Source organism: Pteropus medius, unplaced genomic scaffold (assembly GCF_902729225.1).
Source record: "Pteropus medius unplaced genomic scaffold, Ma_sr-lr_union100, whole genome shotgun sequence".
Taxonomy (NCBI): domain Eukaryota; kingdom Metazoa; phylum Chordata; class Mammalia; order Chiroptera; family Pteropodidae; genus Pteropus; species Pteropus medius.
Genome location: NW_024352783.1, coordinates 4,019,299 through 4,040,560, shown reverse-complemented (window position 1 = coordinate 4,040,560; position 21,262 = coordinate 4,019,299). Strand labels below are relative to the sequence as shown.

The 21,262-nt window shown below is 34.2% G+C and overlaps 1 protein-coding gene and 1 pseudogene across 5 annotated transcripts in view; one reads left to right on the top strand and one right to left on the bottom strand.

Annotated features, from left to right (window-relative positions):
* Nucleotides 1–21,262, bottom strand: part of MAP2K4 (mitogen-activated protein kinase kinase 4) — a 100,791-nt gene that overhangs the window by 58,456 nt on the left and 21,073 nt on the right. For 4 of the 5 annotated variants that reach the window (XM_039847376.1, XM_039847377.1, XM_039847379.1 and 1 more), the window contains one exon: nt 10,298–10,400. The exons of the other annotated variant lie outside the window; for it this stretch is intronic. In XM_039847376.1, coding sequence (XP_039703310.1) covers nt 10,298–10,400 — 103 coding nt within the window. The remainder of the gene's footprint in view (nt 1–10,297; nt 10,401–21,262) is intronic. 5 annotated transcript variants of the gene reach the window in all.
* On the top strand, nt 9,445–9,564 carry LOC120590017 (uncharacterized; annotated as a pseudogene).

The following is a 21,262-nucleotide window of genomic DNA, read 5'->3' as shown; positions in this document are numbered from 1 at the left end:
ATTCACATAAATTATTATAATTATGATATCTGAATAAGTTTTTCTGCAAGGACATTTCACATTTTTAGGGTTTATCTTTAGAGAGAACTATTAAGGGCATGAAGCTTACTTTTTATTTTATAACTTTCTGTACCAACTGAATTCTCTTACCAGAAGCATGTACTAATTTTTTAAAGGGTAACATGAACTATCTAGATGGTAAGATCATGGGCCATTTTGGTTTTCTTCCTTAATCTTCTCTGTATTAGCAAGAAAGGGATGTGGGGAGGCGGCAAGGAAGAGGGAGGAAATGAAAGGGAAAGGCAAAGTGAGAGGAAAGGAAAAGAGGGTAGGAAGGAGGAAAAGAGAGAGGGAGACAGGCTAGTAATTCTTTTTAAATAAAAACACAGTAAAGACAACATGACGCCACACTTTTCCTAGGGGAATCCAACTACTTAGAGGTATACCATACCTGATGTGACTCGACAGATGTCCTAGATTAATCTTCGAAGATACTTGATAAACTTCTTAAGAACTTTACTCTAAGTTTCTTTCAAACATCATCACAAGGCATGCTGGCTTCTGCTCAGCATTTCTGGAGATTCATCAATGTGATTATGGGCATTGGTACTTTGTTCTTTTTTATTGTTGAGGACTATTTCATTGAATAATATACAGTCGGCTATCCATATCTGCAGTTCCTCATCCACAGATTCAACCAACCACATATCGAAAATATTTGAAAAAAGAAAAAGCTACATTGCTGCTGACATGTACTATGTAGTTAGGCCTACAATGGTTGGGTCTGTACTGAACATGTACATACTTTGTTCTTGTCATTATTCCCTAAATATAGTATAACTACTACTTACACAGCATTTACATTAGGTATTATAATTAACCTAAGGGTGATTTAAAGTATATGGGATAATATGCATGTTATATGTAAATACTGCACCATTTTATATATGGAATATATGAGCATCCCCAGATTTTGGTATCCTTATGGGTCCTAGAACCAATTCTTCCAGGATACCGAAGGATGACTGTACCACGATTTATTTATCCATTCTTCCACCACTGGACATCTGGGTTGTTTCTAGTTTGAAGGCTCTTATAAAGTGTTTATGAACATTCATACGCAAGTCTTTCTGAGGACATTTTCATCTTTTGTAATTAACAAAGAAGAAAAAATGCTGAATCATCAGGATGAATGTATGTTGCTTTTGTAAACTATCAGGGACGTTCTAAAATTGATGGTACAAATTTTCTTCAATAAACTATATCTCAGGGAATTTACAGTTATATTTCATTTTCGCAAATAGATGATGTGGTTTTTTCAATTACCGTCATCCATTAATGAATAGTTATTTAATACAATGAATATAATAAGAAAAAAAAAAAAAAAGAAAAAGAAAAAGAAAAAAAAAAAGAAAAAAGAAAAGAAAAGGGAGAGAGAAGAAGAAGAAAGAAAGAAAAGAGAAGAGAAAAAGAAAAGAAAAAAAAGAAAAAAAGAAAAAGAAGAAAAAAGAAGAAAAGAAAAGAAAGAAAGAAAGAAAAAAGAAAGAAGAAAGAAAAGAAAAGAAAAGAAAGAAAAGAAGAAGAAAAGAAAGAAGAAAGAAAGAAAGGAAGAAAAAGGAAAAAGAAAAGAAAGAGAAAAGAAAAGGTATGTGTGTCAGTGCAAACGACATCTGTGTCTCTGTCTGTGTGTCCTCTCCTCTCTCCTCCTCCCCCACCCACACCCACTACCCCGGCTCCAGGCACAGAGCTCCTAAAACCCTTGGAAATTCCTAAATGTTAAGAGAATTCCATCCCTGACACAATGCTCCTGAAACCCTTATAAATTCTTACATGAAAAAATATTATTACACGATAAGAGGACTAGAGCATCTTTTCTTCTAATAAGGTGGCTCTCCTTGGGCTCCTGGATAAGGGCTGATCGCCAAAAAGAACAAGCCATGATTATAAGCTTGGAATTTTCAGACCTAACCCCCATCTCCCAGAGGGGAAGAGAGGCTGGAAATGAAATAAATAATTAATTGATCATGCCTACATGAAGAAGCTGCCATAAAATCTCAACGGGTGTTCAGAGAGCTTCTAGGTTAGTGAACACATCCATACCGGGAGGGTGACATACTCCAATTCCACATGGACAGAAGCTTCTGCATTTGGGATCCTTCCTAGGTTATCTTGCCCTAGGTATCTCTTGTTCTGGCTGTTCATCTGTATCCTTTATCCTATCTTTTCATAAGCTGCTAAACATAAGAAAAGCGTTTCCCCGTGTGGGAAAACACTTTTTTTGATACAGACACACTTTTATTAAATAACTTTACAAGTTACTTGCAAGGTCAGTTCTGAAATATTCTGTCATAAACAAGTTAGAAAAATAATGCCAAAATAAATCTATTTTAAGTCTCTGAAATATGACCAACTCTCCATCACACCATATCCAAAGTTTAAAAAAAGGGTGGCTGTTTAAAAATAGCACTCATTCCCAGTTTCCAGCAAATTTTTTCCTTCATTCTTATGTCTGGTCTGCAAGCCACTCTGCAAATTAACCAAATCTGAGGAGAGGGTAGTTGGAACCTCCAATCTGTAGCCTGTCTGGTCTGAAGCACAGGTGATAACCTGAGCTTTTGACTAGCATCTGAAGTAGGGGTGGGAGGAGCAGTCTTGGGCTGAGCCTCTAACCTGTAGGATCTGACACTATCTCTAGGTAAATGGTCTCAGGACTGAGTTAAATTGTAGAACATCCAGCTAATGTGGGAGACTTGTTTGTTGTGGAGAAAAATGCCAACACATCTGGTGACCAAAAGTGTCAGAAGTGAAATGTTCTGTGTAAGTAGTAGTAGACAAAAAAAAATGAACACAAAGTAGGTTTTTACATAGGTAAACTATCTGAGATTTTTCCTTTACAAATAGTTTCTCCTTGTGGTTTTATTTTGCATGTCCCTAATTATTAATGCTGTTAAGCACGTTTTTCATGTACTTATTATCTCTTCCTATACCTCTTTTGTAGAATGTCTGTTCAAGTCTTTAACTCACATTTTTAATTAGGTCGCTCTATGTGTAGTTCATTATATATACTAAAGTCCTTTGTCGGATATAAACTATGAATATTTTCTCCCAGTATGAAGCTTGCCTGTTTATTAAGAAACTTCTGATGAGCAGAAATTTTGAATTTGATGAAATCTAATTCATCATTTAGTAGTGGTTATTTCTTTGTCCCATCAAAACCTTTGTCTATGCCAGATCACAAACTGATTTGAATATTTTGTTAGAGCTTTGTAGAATTTTTGCTTTTAGGTATATGATCCATCTCTCAAATTAATTTTTACATTTGGTGTGAAGTAGGAATCAAGATTTATTCTGCTCCATACTTACAGAGTTGTTCTATTACCATAAAAAGTCTATCCTTTTCCCCAAAGGTAAAAATTAATTTGAATGTAAAGGCACCCTGGTCAAAAATCAGTAACTGTATATGTGTTTGTCTACTGAACTTTCCATTCTATTCCATTGATCAATCTATCCTTAATGTCCTTCCACAAAGCTTTAATTACTATAATTATAGTTAATGTTGAAATCAGGTAGTTTAAGTCCTCCAACTTATTCTTTCTCAAAATTGTACTTGGCTATTCTAGGTCCTTTGCATTTCCATATAAATTCTAGACTATGTCAAATTACATATATTTTAATAGTTTGGTGGGATTTCACTGGGATTACACTGAATCAATAGATAAGTGTGGGAAGAACAGATATTCTAGTAATATTGTAGCTTCTAATCCTTAAGTATGGCATCTCAACACATGAATTTAGGTCTTTTATTTCTCTCAGTAATGTTTTGCAGTTTGGGGGTTTTTTTTTACTTTTAATTAAGTTTATTGGGCTAACATTGGTTAATACAATTATATAATTTTCAGGTGTACATTATCATTTGACATCTGTATTTTCTATTGTGTTTACCACCCAAAATCCAGTTTCCTTCAGCTACCATATATTTGACCGCCTTTACCCACTTCACTCGTCACCTAAACCCTATTTTTTACTCTCTTTACCCCGTCTTCCTCTCCCCTCTTCCCCACACCCCCACCCCACTAGTAACCACTGGTCTATAGTCCTCTAGTAACCACTAACCTATAGTCCATGTCCATGAGTCTCTGTTTGTCCTGTTCATTTGTTGCTTTAGGTTTATATCCCACATATAAGTGACAGCATGTGATTTTCAACTTTTTTGTCTGGCTTATTTCGCTTGTTGTCACAAATGGCAGTATTTCATCTCTTCTTATCTCTTCTTCTTCTATACATTGTATATATGTACCACAGCTTCTTTAGCCAATCCTCTATTGTAGAACACTTTGTTTGCTTCCATATCCTGGCCACTGTGAATAATGCTGCTATAAAACATCGGTGTGCAAATATCTTTTCGGATATGTGTTTTCGAGTCTTTGGGGTAAATACACAGTAGAGAGATTGCTGGATCATATGGTAAATCAATTCTTAGTTTTTTGAGGAACCTCCATACTGTTTTCCATAGTGGCTGTACCAATTTGCAGTCCCATCAGGAGTGTACGAGGGTTCTTTTTTCTCCATATCCTCTCCAACATTTGTTATTGTCCTGCTGATTATAGGTATTCTAACTGGTGTGAGGTGGTATCTCATTGTTGTTTTGATTTGCATTTCCCTAATAGCTACCAATGTCGAGCATCTCTTCAAATATTTGTTGGCCACTTGTATGGCCTCTAGGGAGAAGTGTCTGTTCAGGTCCTCTGCCCATTTTTTGACTGTATCATTTGTTTTTGTTGTTACTGAGTTGTATGAGTTCTCTGTATATTTTGGATATTAGGCACTTATCGGAGTCGTTGCTTGCAAATATATTTTCCCATTCGGATGGTTGTCTCTTTACCTTGCTGACGATTTCTTTTGCTGAGCAGAAGATTTTTTGTTTGATGTAGTCCCATTCATTTATTTTGGCTTTTACTCCTTTTGCTTTTGAGGTCACATTCATAAAATGCTCTTTAAGTCCATGGTCCTTAAGTTTAGTTCCTATGTTTTCTTCTATGCATTTTATTATTTCAGGTCTTATATTTAGGTCCTTAATCCATCTGAGTTAATTTTTGTGTGTGGTGATAGCAACAGCCTAGTTCATTCTTTTGCAGGTGGCTTTTCAGTTTTACCAGCAACGTTTATTGAAGAGGCTTTCTTTTCTCCACTGTATGTTTTTGGCTTCTTTGTCAAAAATTATTTGCCCATATAAATATGGATTTACTTCTGGACTCTCGATTCTGTTCCACTGGTCTGTGCATCTGTTTTGCTGCCAATACCATGCCATTTTGATTACTGTCGCTTTGTAGTATAATTTGAAGTCAGACAGAGTGATGCCTCCAGCCTCGTTCTTTTTTTCTCAGGATGGCTTTGGCAGTTCAGGGTCTTTGTGCTTCTATACAAATATGATAACTTTTTTGTTCTATTTCTTTAAAAAATGCTGATGAGATTTTGATGGGGATTGCATTAAATGTGTATAAGGCTTTAGGTCATATGGTCATTTTAACTATGTTGATTCTTCAAGTCCAAGAACACAGAATATCTTTCCATTTCTTTGTATCTTCTTCGATTTCTTTTAATAGGGTCTTGTAGTTTTCATTACATAGGTCCTTCACTTGTTGTGTTAAATTTATTCCTAGGTATTTTACTGTATTTGCTTATTGTTTCTAGTAGTGTTCTTGTGGAGTCTTTAGAGTTTTCTATATAGAGAATCATGTCATCTGCAAATAGTGTGTTTGACTTCTTCGTTTCTATTTCTATTCTTTTATATCTTTCTCTTGCCTGATCGTACTTGCTAGGACCTACAATGTTATATTAATAACAGTGGTGATAGTGGACAGCCTTGCCTTGTTCCTGATCTTGAAGGTTTTTAGTTTTTCACCATTAAGTATAATGTTGGCTGAGGGTTTGTCATAGATAGCCTTTATTATGTTAAAGTACTTTCCTTCTATACAGATTTTGTTAAGTGTTTTGATCATAAATGGATGCTGTATCTTGTTGAAAGCTTTTTCTGCATTTATTGATACGATCATATGGTTTTTTTTTATGTGGTATATCATATTAATCGATGTGCGTATGTTGAACCATCCCTGTGCCCCTTTGATGAAGCCCACTTGATCGTGGTGTATAATCTTTTTCTAATGTTGCTATATTCGGTTCGCTGGTATCTTATTTAGGAATTTTGCATCTGTGTTCATGAGAGATATTGGTCTGTAATTTTCTTTTTCTGTGTTACCTTTACCAGGTTTTGGTATCAGAGTAATATTGGCCTCATAAAATGAGTCGGAAATTATCGCCTCCTCTTCGATTTTTTGGAAGAGTTTGAGAATAGGTATTAAATTTTCTTGAATGTTTGGTGGAATTCACTGGTGAAGCCATCTGGTCCTGGACTTTTACTTTTTGGTAGGTTTTTGATGATTGTTTCAATTTCCCTATTGCTGATCAGTCTATTTAGATTTTCCAGTTCTTCTTGATTCAGTCTAGGAACATTGTATTTTTCTAAGTACTGGTCCACTACTTCCAGGTTATTAAATTTGGTGTTATATATTTTTTCATAGTATTCTTGTATGATCTTTTGTATTTCTGCTATGTCAGTCTTAATTTCTCCTCTTTCATCCCTGATTTTATTTGTCTTCTCTTTTTTCTTTAGTGAGTCTAGCCAGGAGTTTGTCAATTTTATTAACCTTCTCAAGGGATCATGTCTCAAAAGTTTTGATATGTTGAACTATCATTATCATTTGTTTCTATGTATCTCTAGTTCTCTGTTTTTATTTCTCTGACCCACTTATTCTTCAGTAGCATGTTGTTTAATCTCCATGTATTTGTGGTTCTTCCTGCTTTCTTTTTGCAGTTGATCTCTAGTTTCAAAGCATTATGATCAAAGAATATGGTTGGTATGATTTCAACCCTCTTATATAATGTTTTTTTTTTTTTAAAGTAATAGAGAAAACTAAAGCCCAACCGAAACAAGAGATAAATAATGGTCACAAGAGAACCTGAGAGAGGATCCACAGTTGGAACGTATGAAGGCCTAGAAACATATGAGTTCATTAAAATTCTTTCTAGAAGAAAGGTCTAGTCAGTTCCTCCTTTCTTCTCCATACTGCCCTCAGAATAAAAATTAAAATAAACAGCATGTCTCTAAAGAAAATAAACATACTATCTGGAGAGAACTCAGCCTCTTAGGAGAATGTTGGCCCTACATATTCTGGCATCTAGAATACTCATGGTTTGACAGCCAGCTCCCAGAAAAGTAAAGTTGAGCTCACCAGATGATCATCAATAATGAGAGCTTCAAATCAACCTTCTAATTTCCTCATCCTCAATTATTAATGGACAATCAAGAATTATAAGATGTGTGGGGAAAAAACTAAGATAAAGGAGAAAGACAAGAACAAAAGAAAAACTGACCCTTGAGGAAATAGATTACATAAAGGATAAAAAGAACTTTTAAAATTCCAGTTTTACATCTATAAAGTAAGAATAAGATACTAAGAAAAAGCCACAATCAACTCTGGTAAATTAAAATTAATTGCCAAAATAGAATATTCCATAGAAAGATCAGAAAATAAAAGAAATCTCCTAAGATATAGAGCAAGAAAAAATGAGATGGAAAATATGAAAGAAAAGTTAAAGACCCAGGGAATTCAAGAGGTCCAATACCCAAACAACAGACATTTCAGGAAGAGAGAATAGTAAAAACATGAAGGAACCTATCAACAGAAAACCACAAAAATTTTCTCAAAAACAGATACATGAATCTTCAAACTAAAAGTTCATCCAGTATACAGAAAGATGATCCAAACCTAAGTATATCCTTATATAATTACAGAACACCAAAAATAAAGAAAAAATGCTAAAAGTTTCCAGTGATAGATAGAAATAGGGAATATATAAGTAACATCTCTGCTACAATTAAATAGATCCACACTAGTATCCAAAACTTACCTTGTACTCACCAGAATGTAATTCTCCCTTCTCTCCGCCTATCTATTCTCTACCTGTTTTTCAAAATGCAATTCAAATATTGTTCCTTTGTGAAACTTTTCACCAAGTTGTTTATCTAAAATGATCTTACCCCCTCCTGCACCATTCATTTGACATTCAATCTTTATTACTTTTCACCCTACTTCTTGAATTTCTGTGGCCAACTATCATTTCTTGGAATTTATTTTAGCTGTTCGTTCTCAGAAAATAAGGACATTGTTTTGTTTTGTTTTGTTTTTAATCTTTTAAAGAATCCTGCAGCCAGGGGACATCAAATACCAAATTATCTGAAATTAGTTCCTAGGACATATCTTAACTTCATTAGTTACTTATATTTCACCTTGTCTTTTCCTAAATTCGTGAAAACATTTCATATTTATATCTGTAACTAAAGTTCAAAGAAAACTGAGTTCAAGGAAATTTTAGAAGGAGGAAGCACATATAAATAGCACAGAGGTATCTTTTTCAAAGCCCCCACAAACTTCAAGTTACATTTTCTAATTACGAATTACTTATCCTAAACAGTGACTAACAGTGATTTTCAGTTCTTGAAAGTCCACAACTCAGAGGAAGAACACAAAAGGATACCATTATGGAAGGGGTTGAGAATATAAAGGAGATATGCTGCCCTAAATAGTGAAACAATTGTCTTTGACCAATATCTATACAGGTAGTTGCTATTCCTGATCCAGATAACAAAGCAGTGCAATAATAAAATTTAAAGTCTGGCTCTAAAATTTTACATACCAGAATCAAATTCTAAAAATTTTATCAAACAGTAAAAACTTTGTTCTCTAAAACTTTTAACACTTGCTAGGAAAAGACAAAGGATAAGAAACCTAGCTGGTTATAGGATAACTATGAAGTTTAAGAAGTACTAAGAGTTTCCTTCCTCAATACTATAGTCCCCATCTGTAGTTTCAGAGAAGGTAAGAAGGTTGAGCTCTGACAAGAAATCTCACTTTGAACACCTATCTAATAAAACTGACAGACACCATTCCCAGTCAAATCAACTGTTACTCTAATTTTCATTTAAATTATTTTTCATTCCCTTTAAGGTTATAGGTGAAAGCATAAGAGTGGATACACACACATATATGTTACTCCCTTCTAGACACTGCTGTTTTAAAAATAAAATATTTTCAGCATTCCTACTGCAAGACACTCTTCCTCTACCAATTTGTTATTGTTTGCAAATACGATGCATACCTAACATCGAAAGAAAATAAATAACAATAAGTGTGCCTCTTTGGTAAGAATAAATATATTTGCAGCCTAATAAGGTGTGAATACAAATTGTTAAGAAATTACTAAAATAATGTATTCTGACAGTTTTTTTAACCATATCTTCCACTACTTGCCTTATAGCTCTCAATACCTGAACTAGGTGAAAATTATTTTTATGAACATGAACCTAAATTTAAAACTACTGCTTTTGTCTACGGCCATGCCACCGTGAATGTGCCTGATCTCGTCTGATCTCAGAAGCTAAGCAGGGTCAGGCCTGGTTTAGTACTTGAATGGGAGACCACCTAGGAATTCCAGGTGCTGTCGGCGTAAAAATAAATAATTAAAAATAAATAAAACTACTGCTTTTGACCCTGTCCATGATAGGTTTTTTGGGGAGGAAGAACTCATCGTTAATTAATACATCACTTCAATTCAAAGGTTTCTGTTAAATATTATTTTGTAAAATATTTTAAAAAGGTATTATTTAAAATTAACTAACAGATTTCTAATACTTCCAGCAAGATAACATCATTTCTATTTTTTGATAAAAAATATTCAGGGAACAAACTTAAATAATCATTAACACCTGTACACTGACATGTACACATTTTTTCAATTTACTGTGACATGGAAATCTTTCAGGAATTCAGTTTATTAAGAATGGGAATCTATTTTGTCGCCTAGTCAGTGGTGGTGATTTGTGCAGATCTACAGGAGAGAGTTAAGTTTCCTAAATACCACTTAAAATTTAACTGGAAATCCAGAAGGCAAGGTATAAACAATATTCTCAGTTCAGTGAGAGAGAAATTAAAAAGATATAAATATATCTAGATATTCGGCTATTTTCTCCCTTCAAGTAAACCTTAAAAGGAAAATTGTGTTTACCTACTTCATAATATAGCACCAATAGCTTTCTATTTAAGTTCAAATAGTAATATTTCAAATGGCCCATAAAAATAATGGAAATACCAACCCCTCAACTCAAAAATTTTATAAAATACAATAACTTTAAAACCTTTGCTTGAGTTGAGTCTTTTATTTGATTACCAGAAATACTCACATGTGTGGGTTTTGAACTCCTGTAGGATTGGGATTCAGAGTAAACCTTGCTGTAGATTTGAAAGGTGGATTTGCAAAATTCAACTTCAGTGCTTTGCGTTTACCTAAGAAATAACAAATAAAAAGTAAAAGTTTCAAGTACTATAAAACAGGTACTATTCTGAGGGCATAAGAAATTCACACCAAAAGGCAGAAAAACTTGCTTTAACATATAGTTAATATAATATTTGGAAAGATAACAGAATTTATCAGAATTAAGAAAAAGTAAATAAACTGATCTAAAGTTGTTATTACCATAAATTATTCATTATGCTCTACTAAAACAGAAAACAATGTTCAGTGCTTCAAGTTTATATTGTTCAGAGATGCTAACACCTTTGTAAACAAAAATATCACTATAAAAATCATGTATCTCAGCAGATATATTGGAAAATACTAAACTACTATCTTTCCAGTATTATACTTTAATGCCTTAGTTTAATAAAAATTGTTTTCTCTCAAAAATAATATAAACAACTAAGTGAATAATTTGAAGCATTTGCAACTACAATGGGCTAAAAAAATATCATGGTAGAGTCAACTTCAAATTAATAACACAGTCATTTCAAATAATTGTTTATTTTGAGTAATTTCTTTATGGGTAGGGGAGGAAGGAGCTATCAATGTTTTATATTATATAAACCAAATATGTCCAGTATAAAAAAGCCAAAAGATTTCAAAAAAGATAAAACAAAAAATATGTAAAATATTACATATACTTATAAAATATATAGGGTTTTTAAAAATATTTACATAAATATTTTAAAATATTTGTATAAATATTTTAAAATATTTATACAATCTAACCATTGTCTATTGCAGACTATTTCTATACATAGATAGACATGTTTTTCTTTACAATTAAAATCACACAATACTGTTTCGTAACATGCTTTACTCACTAACCACATTTCTATCTCAATAAATCTTACAAATCATATTTTTTTAGGATTCTAGTAAACAAACTTTATGACAAAGTTGGGTTTTTAAGCATTTTTAAGCACGTCTTGGTTTCATGTACAATTAGGGATACTTTTTCCAGAATTCACTTCTCAACATTTATCATACATGTATCTACCTACTCAAACATCTCTGCAATCCACTTTTCCACCTCAGTGAATTCAAAAGATATAATAGAGGGCTCAATCTGCTCAGCCTAGTTCTTTCAATGAGACTTGAAAGTTCGAGTGTGCCACACTAACAGGACAAAGCTGCAGGACAAGGGCACAGACGTCGCTCCTGGATCAGCTCTCAGGGGTGGCCTTTCTATAGAATAATGTGAATTCTCAAGAACAGACACATCATTTTCAGAAATAAGCATAGTACAACACAAATTTTCCATATAATTTGCCTTTCTGATACCAAAATATTTACTTTAAAATCTTTATTTGACAGCAAGTAGAGTGAAGACATTCAAGCTATACATGCAAAAGGTATTTTAAGAAAAGTGGCAGATTTAGCTCATCAAAAAGCAAATTCTATGTATTACAAAAAACTTCACAAAGTTACAACAAAAACTTGGGAAAATCCTTGCAATATGAAATCAGAAACTCATATAAAGATATTACACAAATCAAGAAAAATAGAAAAAATGGCTAAAGTATGTATGATTAGTAAAGCAAAATTAAAAATTATGAAAGGCACTAACACCAAAAACAGTTAAAATTTTTGTTCATGTGAAATTGGTAAAGTGTAGAGGTTTTACTTTATACATATACATATATTTTTTAATGATAACGTGTTGCTCAAAGTGACTAGGTAAAATAATCACTAGTACAATACATTGCTGGTGAAAATGTGATAAAATTTTTCTGGTGAGAGGTTTAGTTATATACAAGAAAAATTTTAAACGAATATGTTTATTTACTTCTTGGAAATTTGTCGTTAGGAAATAATTTAAAGGTAGAGGATTAGTCCCAGGTCTTGAAACTTAATGTAACTTCCCCTGCTGAATTTTGAAATTGCTTGGAACTGCTGACTCCTTTTTTCCTTCAATTTTATCCAATGCCTGACCCACCAGTGTATTTGGAAGCAGAAAACTTGTCTTCTTATTTTTAGGTCCACAGATAGAGAGGAATTTTGTGTCAAAATGGATCATCCATATCTGATTTAGATGATTTTGGTGAGGAGATTTGGAACTGTTGGGTGTCTATGTGAGATATGAATTTGACCCTGATACTATAATGAGTTGACGTTTAGGGATGTTGGGTTGAGTAAATATATTTTGCACGTGGAGAAGATGTGACTATTTGGGGGCCAGAAGGCATACTGCAGCTGACTAAATAGTGGCCCCCAAAGATACCAGGTCCTGATTCCTATGAATGCTATATTATATGGCAAATTTTCTGGAGATAAAATTAGTTAAGGACTTTTGCAATCACAAATATGAATAAGCTCAATACTCACAAACACCTCAAATCAAAAGCTGAACACTGCCTGTCATATAGTCTGAAACCACCTGGTACATCATCTATGATCTCTATACGTATAAAACTGATAAAAGACTAAGATCAAATGCAGGACAATAACAGAACAAAGAATCATTGTGAAAACCATCCAAAGAAAAACACCGAAATTGGCCCATTCTTCAAAAGCCCAATTTGAAGAGACAGTAACTTTTAAATTAAAACAAACTTTTATTGAAAACAAACATTGATACATAATACACACATAGAGATTCTTTTTCAGCACTGCATTCACATTTAAATAAAAATAAACTGAGGTCTTTAAAAGACATATACTGGAAAAATGAATAAGCACATGTGTAATGGAATGTGACTTAACTTACATAAATTAAATTTAAACACACTCTACAGTTCAGAAATATCTTCAACTATCTTGAAAACTAAGTATATATTCTGATCTTGCACTAATAAAATACACTAAATAATTCTATAAAACTTCAAAGCCTCTTTTAAGCATAGGTGACTCAGATTAAAACTGGAGCCAGGGGATTTAGGCTATGATCAAGTTCCATGACCTGTTCTCAGTAGTTCTGTATTCCAAATGTCTAAGTGATGATCAGTTTAAGATGAACTCACTATAAATTTGTAATTATAATTCTCCCTTTGGTGAGACTGTCACCAAATAATCAATTCCTAATCAATCAACAAGATAAAAAGGCTTCCCTTTATCTACCACAGGATAGAAACCAGGCATGACGAAAAAGCTTAAATTTATATGATGAGAGAAGATCTTCTCTACTATGAGAAAGGATGGTCTTTGTACACCTAAAACCTAAGTTCAGTGCCTGATATAGAAAATGTTTTCAAATGTTTATTGATCTGGGAATAAATCTGACATGGACAGCCCTAGACAACTCAAGTACAGGTTAAATTAGCTACAAAAAGTTTCTATTGTTTACAACCAAGAACCTGACAGATAAGAAAAACAATATATGTCATCATCTCATCACGTTTCCAAAGCACTGCTATATCCTTTAGGGAAATACTGCCTAACTTTTTTCATGTTCTGGCTGTTAGAGAAAATGAAGACATTTGTTCAACACACTGAGAAAATCAGAATCATAGCTAGCCCAGAGGCTGGCCTATGTGGTTCAGCAGCCTTAGGCCCCACTCAACCACTCTATGGACTGAGGGGATCATCTCTGCACCACTTTTAAAATTCAAGTTTCAAAGCTCTCCCTTAAGAGAACACCCAGTACTATTTGAACAACCGTGTCACATCATCTAAGACAATTTCCTCTTCAGAGTTCTCATGAGAAGGACTCCTAAGCACTGAATCTTTAAGAATATTCAGAACTATGATTCTAAAGAATAAGAATTTGTCCAAGCATATACATATATTCACAAAGGCCTAGGCATATCTTTTGCTGTAATTCTGACCACAGGGCAACTCACAGGTTCACAGAATACTGAAGTTGGAAGGAAAACATCTTTCAGCTTTATTTGGCCTTAAGCAAGACAATAAAGAGCCCTGAATATTCTCCCTTCACTATCTTCTCAAGTGGCACAAACCTTTAAACATCGTTTTCTACAATCAGCTAAGCTGGCCCAATAGTTGAGTTGAACCTTGGCCAAATATCCCACCAAGGGCAGCTGAGCATCTACTGCTCAAATAAGGAAGAGGACTATTCTGTAATCTAGGTTACCAAAAGCATTTCTACTTCACATTCCACAGATGAGGAAAAAGTGTAATTTCCTCATTATTCATTAAGCATATTATTTATAGTTTCTAAAAACATTAAAACCAGTCTGTCCTCGGGAGATACTATGTTTACACTGAATTCACCTTGTAACCCTCTCCCATTCTCCTCAATGCTGTTCTCATCATCAAATTGTGAACAATTTTTGGTTCTAAATGTTTAATATTATTAATTTATCTTTGAGCTCTGCAAAATCACCTATAATAGGTAACTAGAACAAAATAGCAGTTCAACAAACATTTATTGAATTAGAATTATTATTGTTTTTTGTCAACACTGTACTACCCTCTCATACAACCTAAAGGGCTTCTTTTCTTTTATCGTATCATAGGAAAGCAAGATCCTGTTATCCTTATAGTAAGATTGAGAGAACAAGAATCCTCCCACCAAACCTGTAAAAATGGAGACCATCTCTAAAATATTTTAGTCAAACCACATATCTTCAACACCAATGATTTCACCAAATTTGAAACAGTAATAGTAAAGTTCTTATTGTTGATGGCAAAAAAGATCACTGAAGGAACTGTAATATGTAACAGCTACCTCTAGAGAATGGCTTTTTTGATATAAAACTAATGGATCACTGTGGGTTATGTGGTAGACTGATACAAAAATAGCCACCAATGAATCACAGCTTTCTGTGTTCATACTATGACTTTGCTGCTCCTCCCATTAATAGGCGAAGTCTATTTCTCTACTTCTTGAATCTGGGCTGGCCTCGGGATTCGCTTTGACCAGAAAAATACAGCAGAAGGGATGTTTAATGACTTCCAAAGATAAGCCTTATGAGGACTTGTGCCTTTTACTTTCACCCTCTTGGAAAGCTACAGAGTCTAAACATAAAGCAGTTTAGTCTAGCTTCCTCGATGATGAAAGGCCATATAAAGTGAGAGGTCCGGAAGTCGCAGCCACCCCAGCTGAGCTTAGTCTCCTCCCCAATACACCTTCAAGAATATTGATGACTGACCTACAAGTACTGAAAGCGACCCACCAGAGTTGTGGATGGGGGTAAAGACTGCCTTAAATTCTCATTTCTCCCTTGGGTCTAATTCTTAGTACCTCATTTTCAAAAGAAAAAGAGAATCCAGAATAACTTTTAAAATTATTTGTCATCACTGGTTATGAAATGATATCCAACTATACAACTTTATATACAATATCCAACTATACAACTTTATATACAACTATACAACTATACAACTTTATATACAATTTCAGAAATGAAGAAATAAAGTAGTAGACAAGAACTTACTTTCTTTCCCTTTTCTGCCAAAATTACTACAGTGATGAGTGCCCTAATTCATTTCATAAGTTCAAGAGGATAAGAGAAGAAGGATGTTTGACTTGGAATTAGGAAAAAATGGGAAACTGTCAGTTTTATCCTAGACTTGCAATCTCAGGCATTCTAAGTATTAAATAAGCTACTGAAAGCTAATATTATATTGTCCCTCTCCTCCTCCAGCCTTTGATGCATAGGAGTGGGCGATCTCCAAAAATTCATAAATTGCACTTAGAACTTTGAAATTCCATTAATAAACTAAAACACTGTTATTCAACCATGCAGTTAAGCATTTTGGAAATTAGATTGTTCTGAATTTGTATAAGAAACCAAGTAAATATGCCAACAAGCCCTTTTAATGAATTTTAACACTTCTGTGTAAGATGGATTTTGGGGAAGTCCAATGTAATAATTTACATAGCCATAGGTGCAAAAATATCACAATTATACTCAAGCTAGTGTACCTAGCAAGGAGACAAAAAGATAGATAAGGTAGCTGACCTATCCACAAAAACTGTTTTGTTTGGCATCCTGCCAAAATTAAAAAGTAACGTGGTAGGAGGAAGCTAAAGGTAGGAATAAGGAAGAAAATTATTTTTGCTAAATGCTAAATGATCACCACTGAAATACTGGTAAGGATAAAAACAGGAATACTTATATGATCTAGTCATGTATACACCTATAAAATCAAGATAAAAACAATCCCTTACTTGGCAATATTGCTGTGGTGAGGATTAATATACCTTAAAAATACAGAGGTGGGTAAACAGTAGCTATGAAAAAATGGTAATTACTGTATTAGTTATTAAGTATTAAAACCTGATTGAAAAGTCAGTTTATTACATTTTCTAAAAGAAAAAAAACTGGAAAAAGTATGTCTCATACCTTTTGAACAAACAAAACATATGAGCAACAAGAAATTCAGCTTGCTTTACGGGTTAAACTATTATCTCATAAAAATATTCCTATCCAAATCCAGCATCCCAAAAACAACATAGAGTGGTAGAGCCAATATACCTAGTTTTCAAACTCAGCTCTGCTACTAATAGCTATATACTTTCAGGCAAGTAACTTCACCTCTCTGCCTCAGTCCTATTCCTACCAAATGAGATTAATGTTACCTTCCTCAGAGGGGCCTTGAGAGGAGTAAAAGTGTTACTGTTTAACAGTGTCAGCCACATTGTCACTCATTTTTTCCCAGTTTTTATTATCTATTATATCGAAGTTTATGATGGTGAGGTTCTGAACAAGGATGGTATTTCACTAACCAACCAATGCTTCCTAAATGTTAAACGTTTTCATCTGACAAGCTTGGGCCTTAGAGACTCAGCTGCCAAAGAAAAGAACCAAAATAATTCACCGTCAGCATTCCTGAACTCTGGCAGATGATTCACAGTCTTCTCCTTGGGTAGAAAGGTTTTTTGTTGTTTTTTTTTTAACCTAGAATATCAAGGATTCTGTTATTCCTCTATCAGGTCCTGAAGGGGTACTACTTTGACACAAAGGTATAACAGCTTCTAGCAGAATCTTATGACTTCAGACAAAGGCAAAAGAAGCATTTTACTTGTAGACTACATTTTACTATAAGGCTCTTGTCCGGTTAATAGAAGTCTTCAGGGAGAGTTTGGAGGTTTAAAAGCCCTAAACTTTTCACAAGTTGATCATCCTACAAGAAAAAAAATTTTTAACTCATTTTCCAACATAGTAAAAGGAGGAATTTATCAAGTTTAATGAAATGAAATTCACAATATGCCCTAAAATCCTTCCAAACCTAATATTAGAAACATAATTGATTCTTCATTCTGATTCAGCTAATAATCAATTCTGACATTGATTATATGAGCCCCTCTATAATCCCAGTAATTTTAATTCAATTACACACAATGTCATTATTATGGGTTTCTATAGGTAGCCATGCCTTTGAGCTAGCAATTAATTAAAGCCAACAACAGCATTGCTTTTGATCAGACTGAGCCAGATGTCAATTACAAGCAAGCAAATATAATTTCAGGCTAAATTGGCCAGTCCTGATAAACTCAAACTCCTCAAAAATACCCAGAGCACTAACGCAGGAAGACCCTGCTGGGATTACCAACAAAGCACTAATGTCAATGCTTTATTGATATAAATGTGGCTTGAGATGCTTGTCCACACAATAATGCAAATGAAATCAAACAGATTCTGTTAAGCCAAATCCTGGCTTCGGATCTCCATGGTCCCAAGTTCTCCTGTGAGGTCCCCAGCTTCACTGAGGGGCAGAAAGAAAACACTCTTGTCTGAACTACCTAACCTCAACTAAAGTCACTACTTTCTGAAATGACAAACTGCGGGGGGTGGGGAGGGAAATATAAGGGCCTTACTAATTGATATGACAGCAAATATCCCAATTAGAAAATAAAAAATATAAACAGGTAATTAAAATACAAATAAACCATTAATATGAAAAAATTATCAAATTCTTCCAGTTATCAAAAAATTGAAATTCAATTTTTGCCTTTAATATCAAACATATATAAAAAGAATCCTATCAATGTTAACAAGAAGCAGGTAGTCTATTCCGAATTTATCATAGCTGTACTTTTACATCTATTTGTCGTTATTTGATATCTACCTTCCCTACCACATCATAAGCTCCAGGAGGGCAGAAATTCTATTTCTCATGTGTCTCAATGCCTAGAATTATGCCAGACATATAAACCCTTAACATTCGTTCAGTAAACAAATGAACAAAGACAAATGAATGAACAAGCAAATTACTACTATGAATATAAACTGGTCCACTTTCTAAGAGGGCAGTATCTAGCCAATATCTCATACTGTCCTTACAATTAACCCAATAACATCATTCCTAAGAATTAACCCTTTAGGAAGTTAAAGAATATGCAAATAGTCATTTAAAGCAGTGATATTTGTTAGATTGGTTACAAAAACTATGGCACAGCCATAATTGGAATACAATACTGCCATAAAAAAACCATAAAAGTCTGCTGACATCAGAAAATATTAATCAATAGTAAAATTTTTTTTTTAAGTTGGATACTAAGGAATGTGTCTAATAAATTATCATTTTAGGACAGCATATGTGAGTATGATAATTTATAATACACACAGGTCATTCTCTAAAATATCACTGGTGATAAATTCAAGGTGCTAGAATTAAAGTGATTTTTTTTTCTTTTGCTACTTTGCTGTTTGGTTTTCTACAGTACGCATTTTTTGTTCGTTTTAGTTATAATCACCTTGTTACTCAAACCAGAGCTTTCTAAAAGGGACCAATCTTACTGAGGCCTAGAGAAAAAGTTAAAAAATGGCCTTAAAAAATACAAATATAGACAATTTCCTATACTTATTAATATAACTTGGATATTTCCAAACCCTCATTATTTTGTAATATTTCACAAATGATATCTTTTGAGATTTTTGACAATATATATGGATCAGCTAAATTTAACATTTTAATCTCCAACAAAATAGTTTGAAAAGCTCATCAATAATACAATCCTCCTCATAATGCCATGCTCTAATGATTCTGCAGGCACAGCCTCCGCGAGAATCTAAAAAGAGTTGGAATTCCAGTTACACACCCACCTTGAGAAGTTTCCAAATGGATACCCAAAAGGTGGTAGCCATTACTGTCAGCATAACCTCCGCCCCAGTTTAGGGACAGGAAGAAGAACGTGCTAATAAGTCTGAGTTCCTCATTTGTCTCCAGTTTGCTTAGAGTTCTCTTTTATACCATCATCCTCACAATCCTTACTAAATAAGGCCTAACCTGCCACACACCTGCACTAATTCCATTCACATAGAAGCACTATTGCTACACACAGTGCTCAGAGTTCTAGCCAGGAAGGGGGAATGGTTATAGCACAGCAAACCAGTAAAGGTACTCAGCATCTTGTTCTGCTCAGAACACTTTTTAAATCCATGAAATGGCTAAAACACAGCCAAATCCAAAGAGTGCTTCTATTTTAAGCCCCGAATTTGTGAACAAATCAACAAGGGCCCTATGGAGACAAGTGAGACAAATGCTATGTTGATCAACTCCGAAAAAACTTTCCATGCAGAATGGTCAAAGTGATCCCTTCTGTGATGTGAAAGCATATGTACAGTGACCTCTGCCTCCCAATCTGACCCCTTAACATTCTAATTAAGCTCATCAGCTCCCCAAAGTTTCAAGTTACTGTCGCACCATGCACGCATAGCATGATATTAGGATTTCTGGAAAATCATCCATATAAATGACTCTTACTTTTTGATAGCCATTTTTTATTGGGACAAGGTACATAATACATAAACTTAGGAAAGTTGTGTCAAGAAAAGTCAGAAGGCTTCTTCCGATTTTTTATCAATACCCCAGTAGCTTCCAGCCACCCTTACTGTTGAGGCAGAGGCACATATCATGCAGCAGATATTCTCACAACAGCTTGCTTGAACTCCAACAAGGAAGCAAGTGCCCACTGGTCTTAGGTCACACTTATTTTTCCTGTGTGGTAAACCCACAGCATCCTACTATGGCCATTTTAATTTTCTACCACTCATAATTGAAATAAGCCCATTAACCATTAGTATTTTTTCAATGAGTGCTTCAAACCCTTTTCATACGTGCCATGATCTGAAGAAAAGAACATTTGTACAACACAGCGAAGGAAAAACAAGGTTGTTCTTGGCTAAAGGCCAGACCTAGAGCTCTAGTAAGTGGCTCCAGGCCACAGGGCTAAAGGAACTATATTTCAACTGACAGGTAATATATTCACGGCAGCGCCCAAACTGAGGAGCTACCAAAACAACCAGATCTGACTTCTCCTTCTTGAAAAGTTTACTTACAACATTACTAACCACACAATAAAGCCAGATTTTCACCAAATGTTCATTTCTTTCCTTATCAGATAAAAATGCCCATAAGGATTCCCAGTAGTCATAAATAATTAACTCTTCTATACTCAGTCATACATGAACTTCATTACCAAGTAGATTAGGATAAAGAAAGCTGTAAGAAAAAGGCAATTAAAAATCATAGTGAAGGTACCCCTTTGGTCCTAGGAGATAGGGCATGTTGATTCTCTTCACAACAGAAACACCATCCACTGGCGAAAATAATTCTGGGTACCCACTCATCTTTCCAAGTAACTTTAGATTAGCCCTACCAGAAACTTTGCAGATTCAAAGGTATGGGTCTATTAGATGCAAGGTAGTTTTGCTATAGACAGTTCTGTGATATTATAAAAAAATGTATTTTTTATAAGTACCTAAAAATATTTTTTAATTATATATCTTTTGAAAGTTTACTAAAGACCTGCACTAGTTCCTGTTTTTGCTGAAAAAATCCTAAGAGAATTTTTGCTCTTATGAAAAAGGCAAAAAACAAAAATATCATTCAGCATTTGTTTTGCAGCAAGCCATGACAGAGGCAGTGCACCCTCAAGCAATGAGAGTGGCACCACTAAGTTCCTCCCCAGGAACTCTTCTCACCATCTCAGCATCAA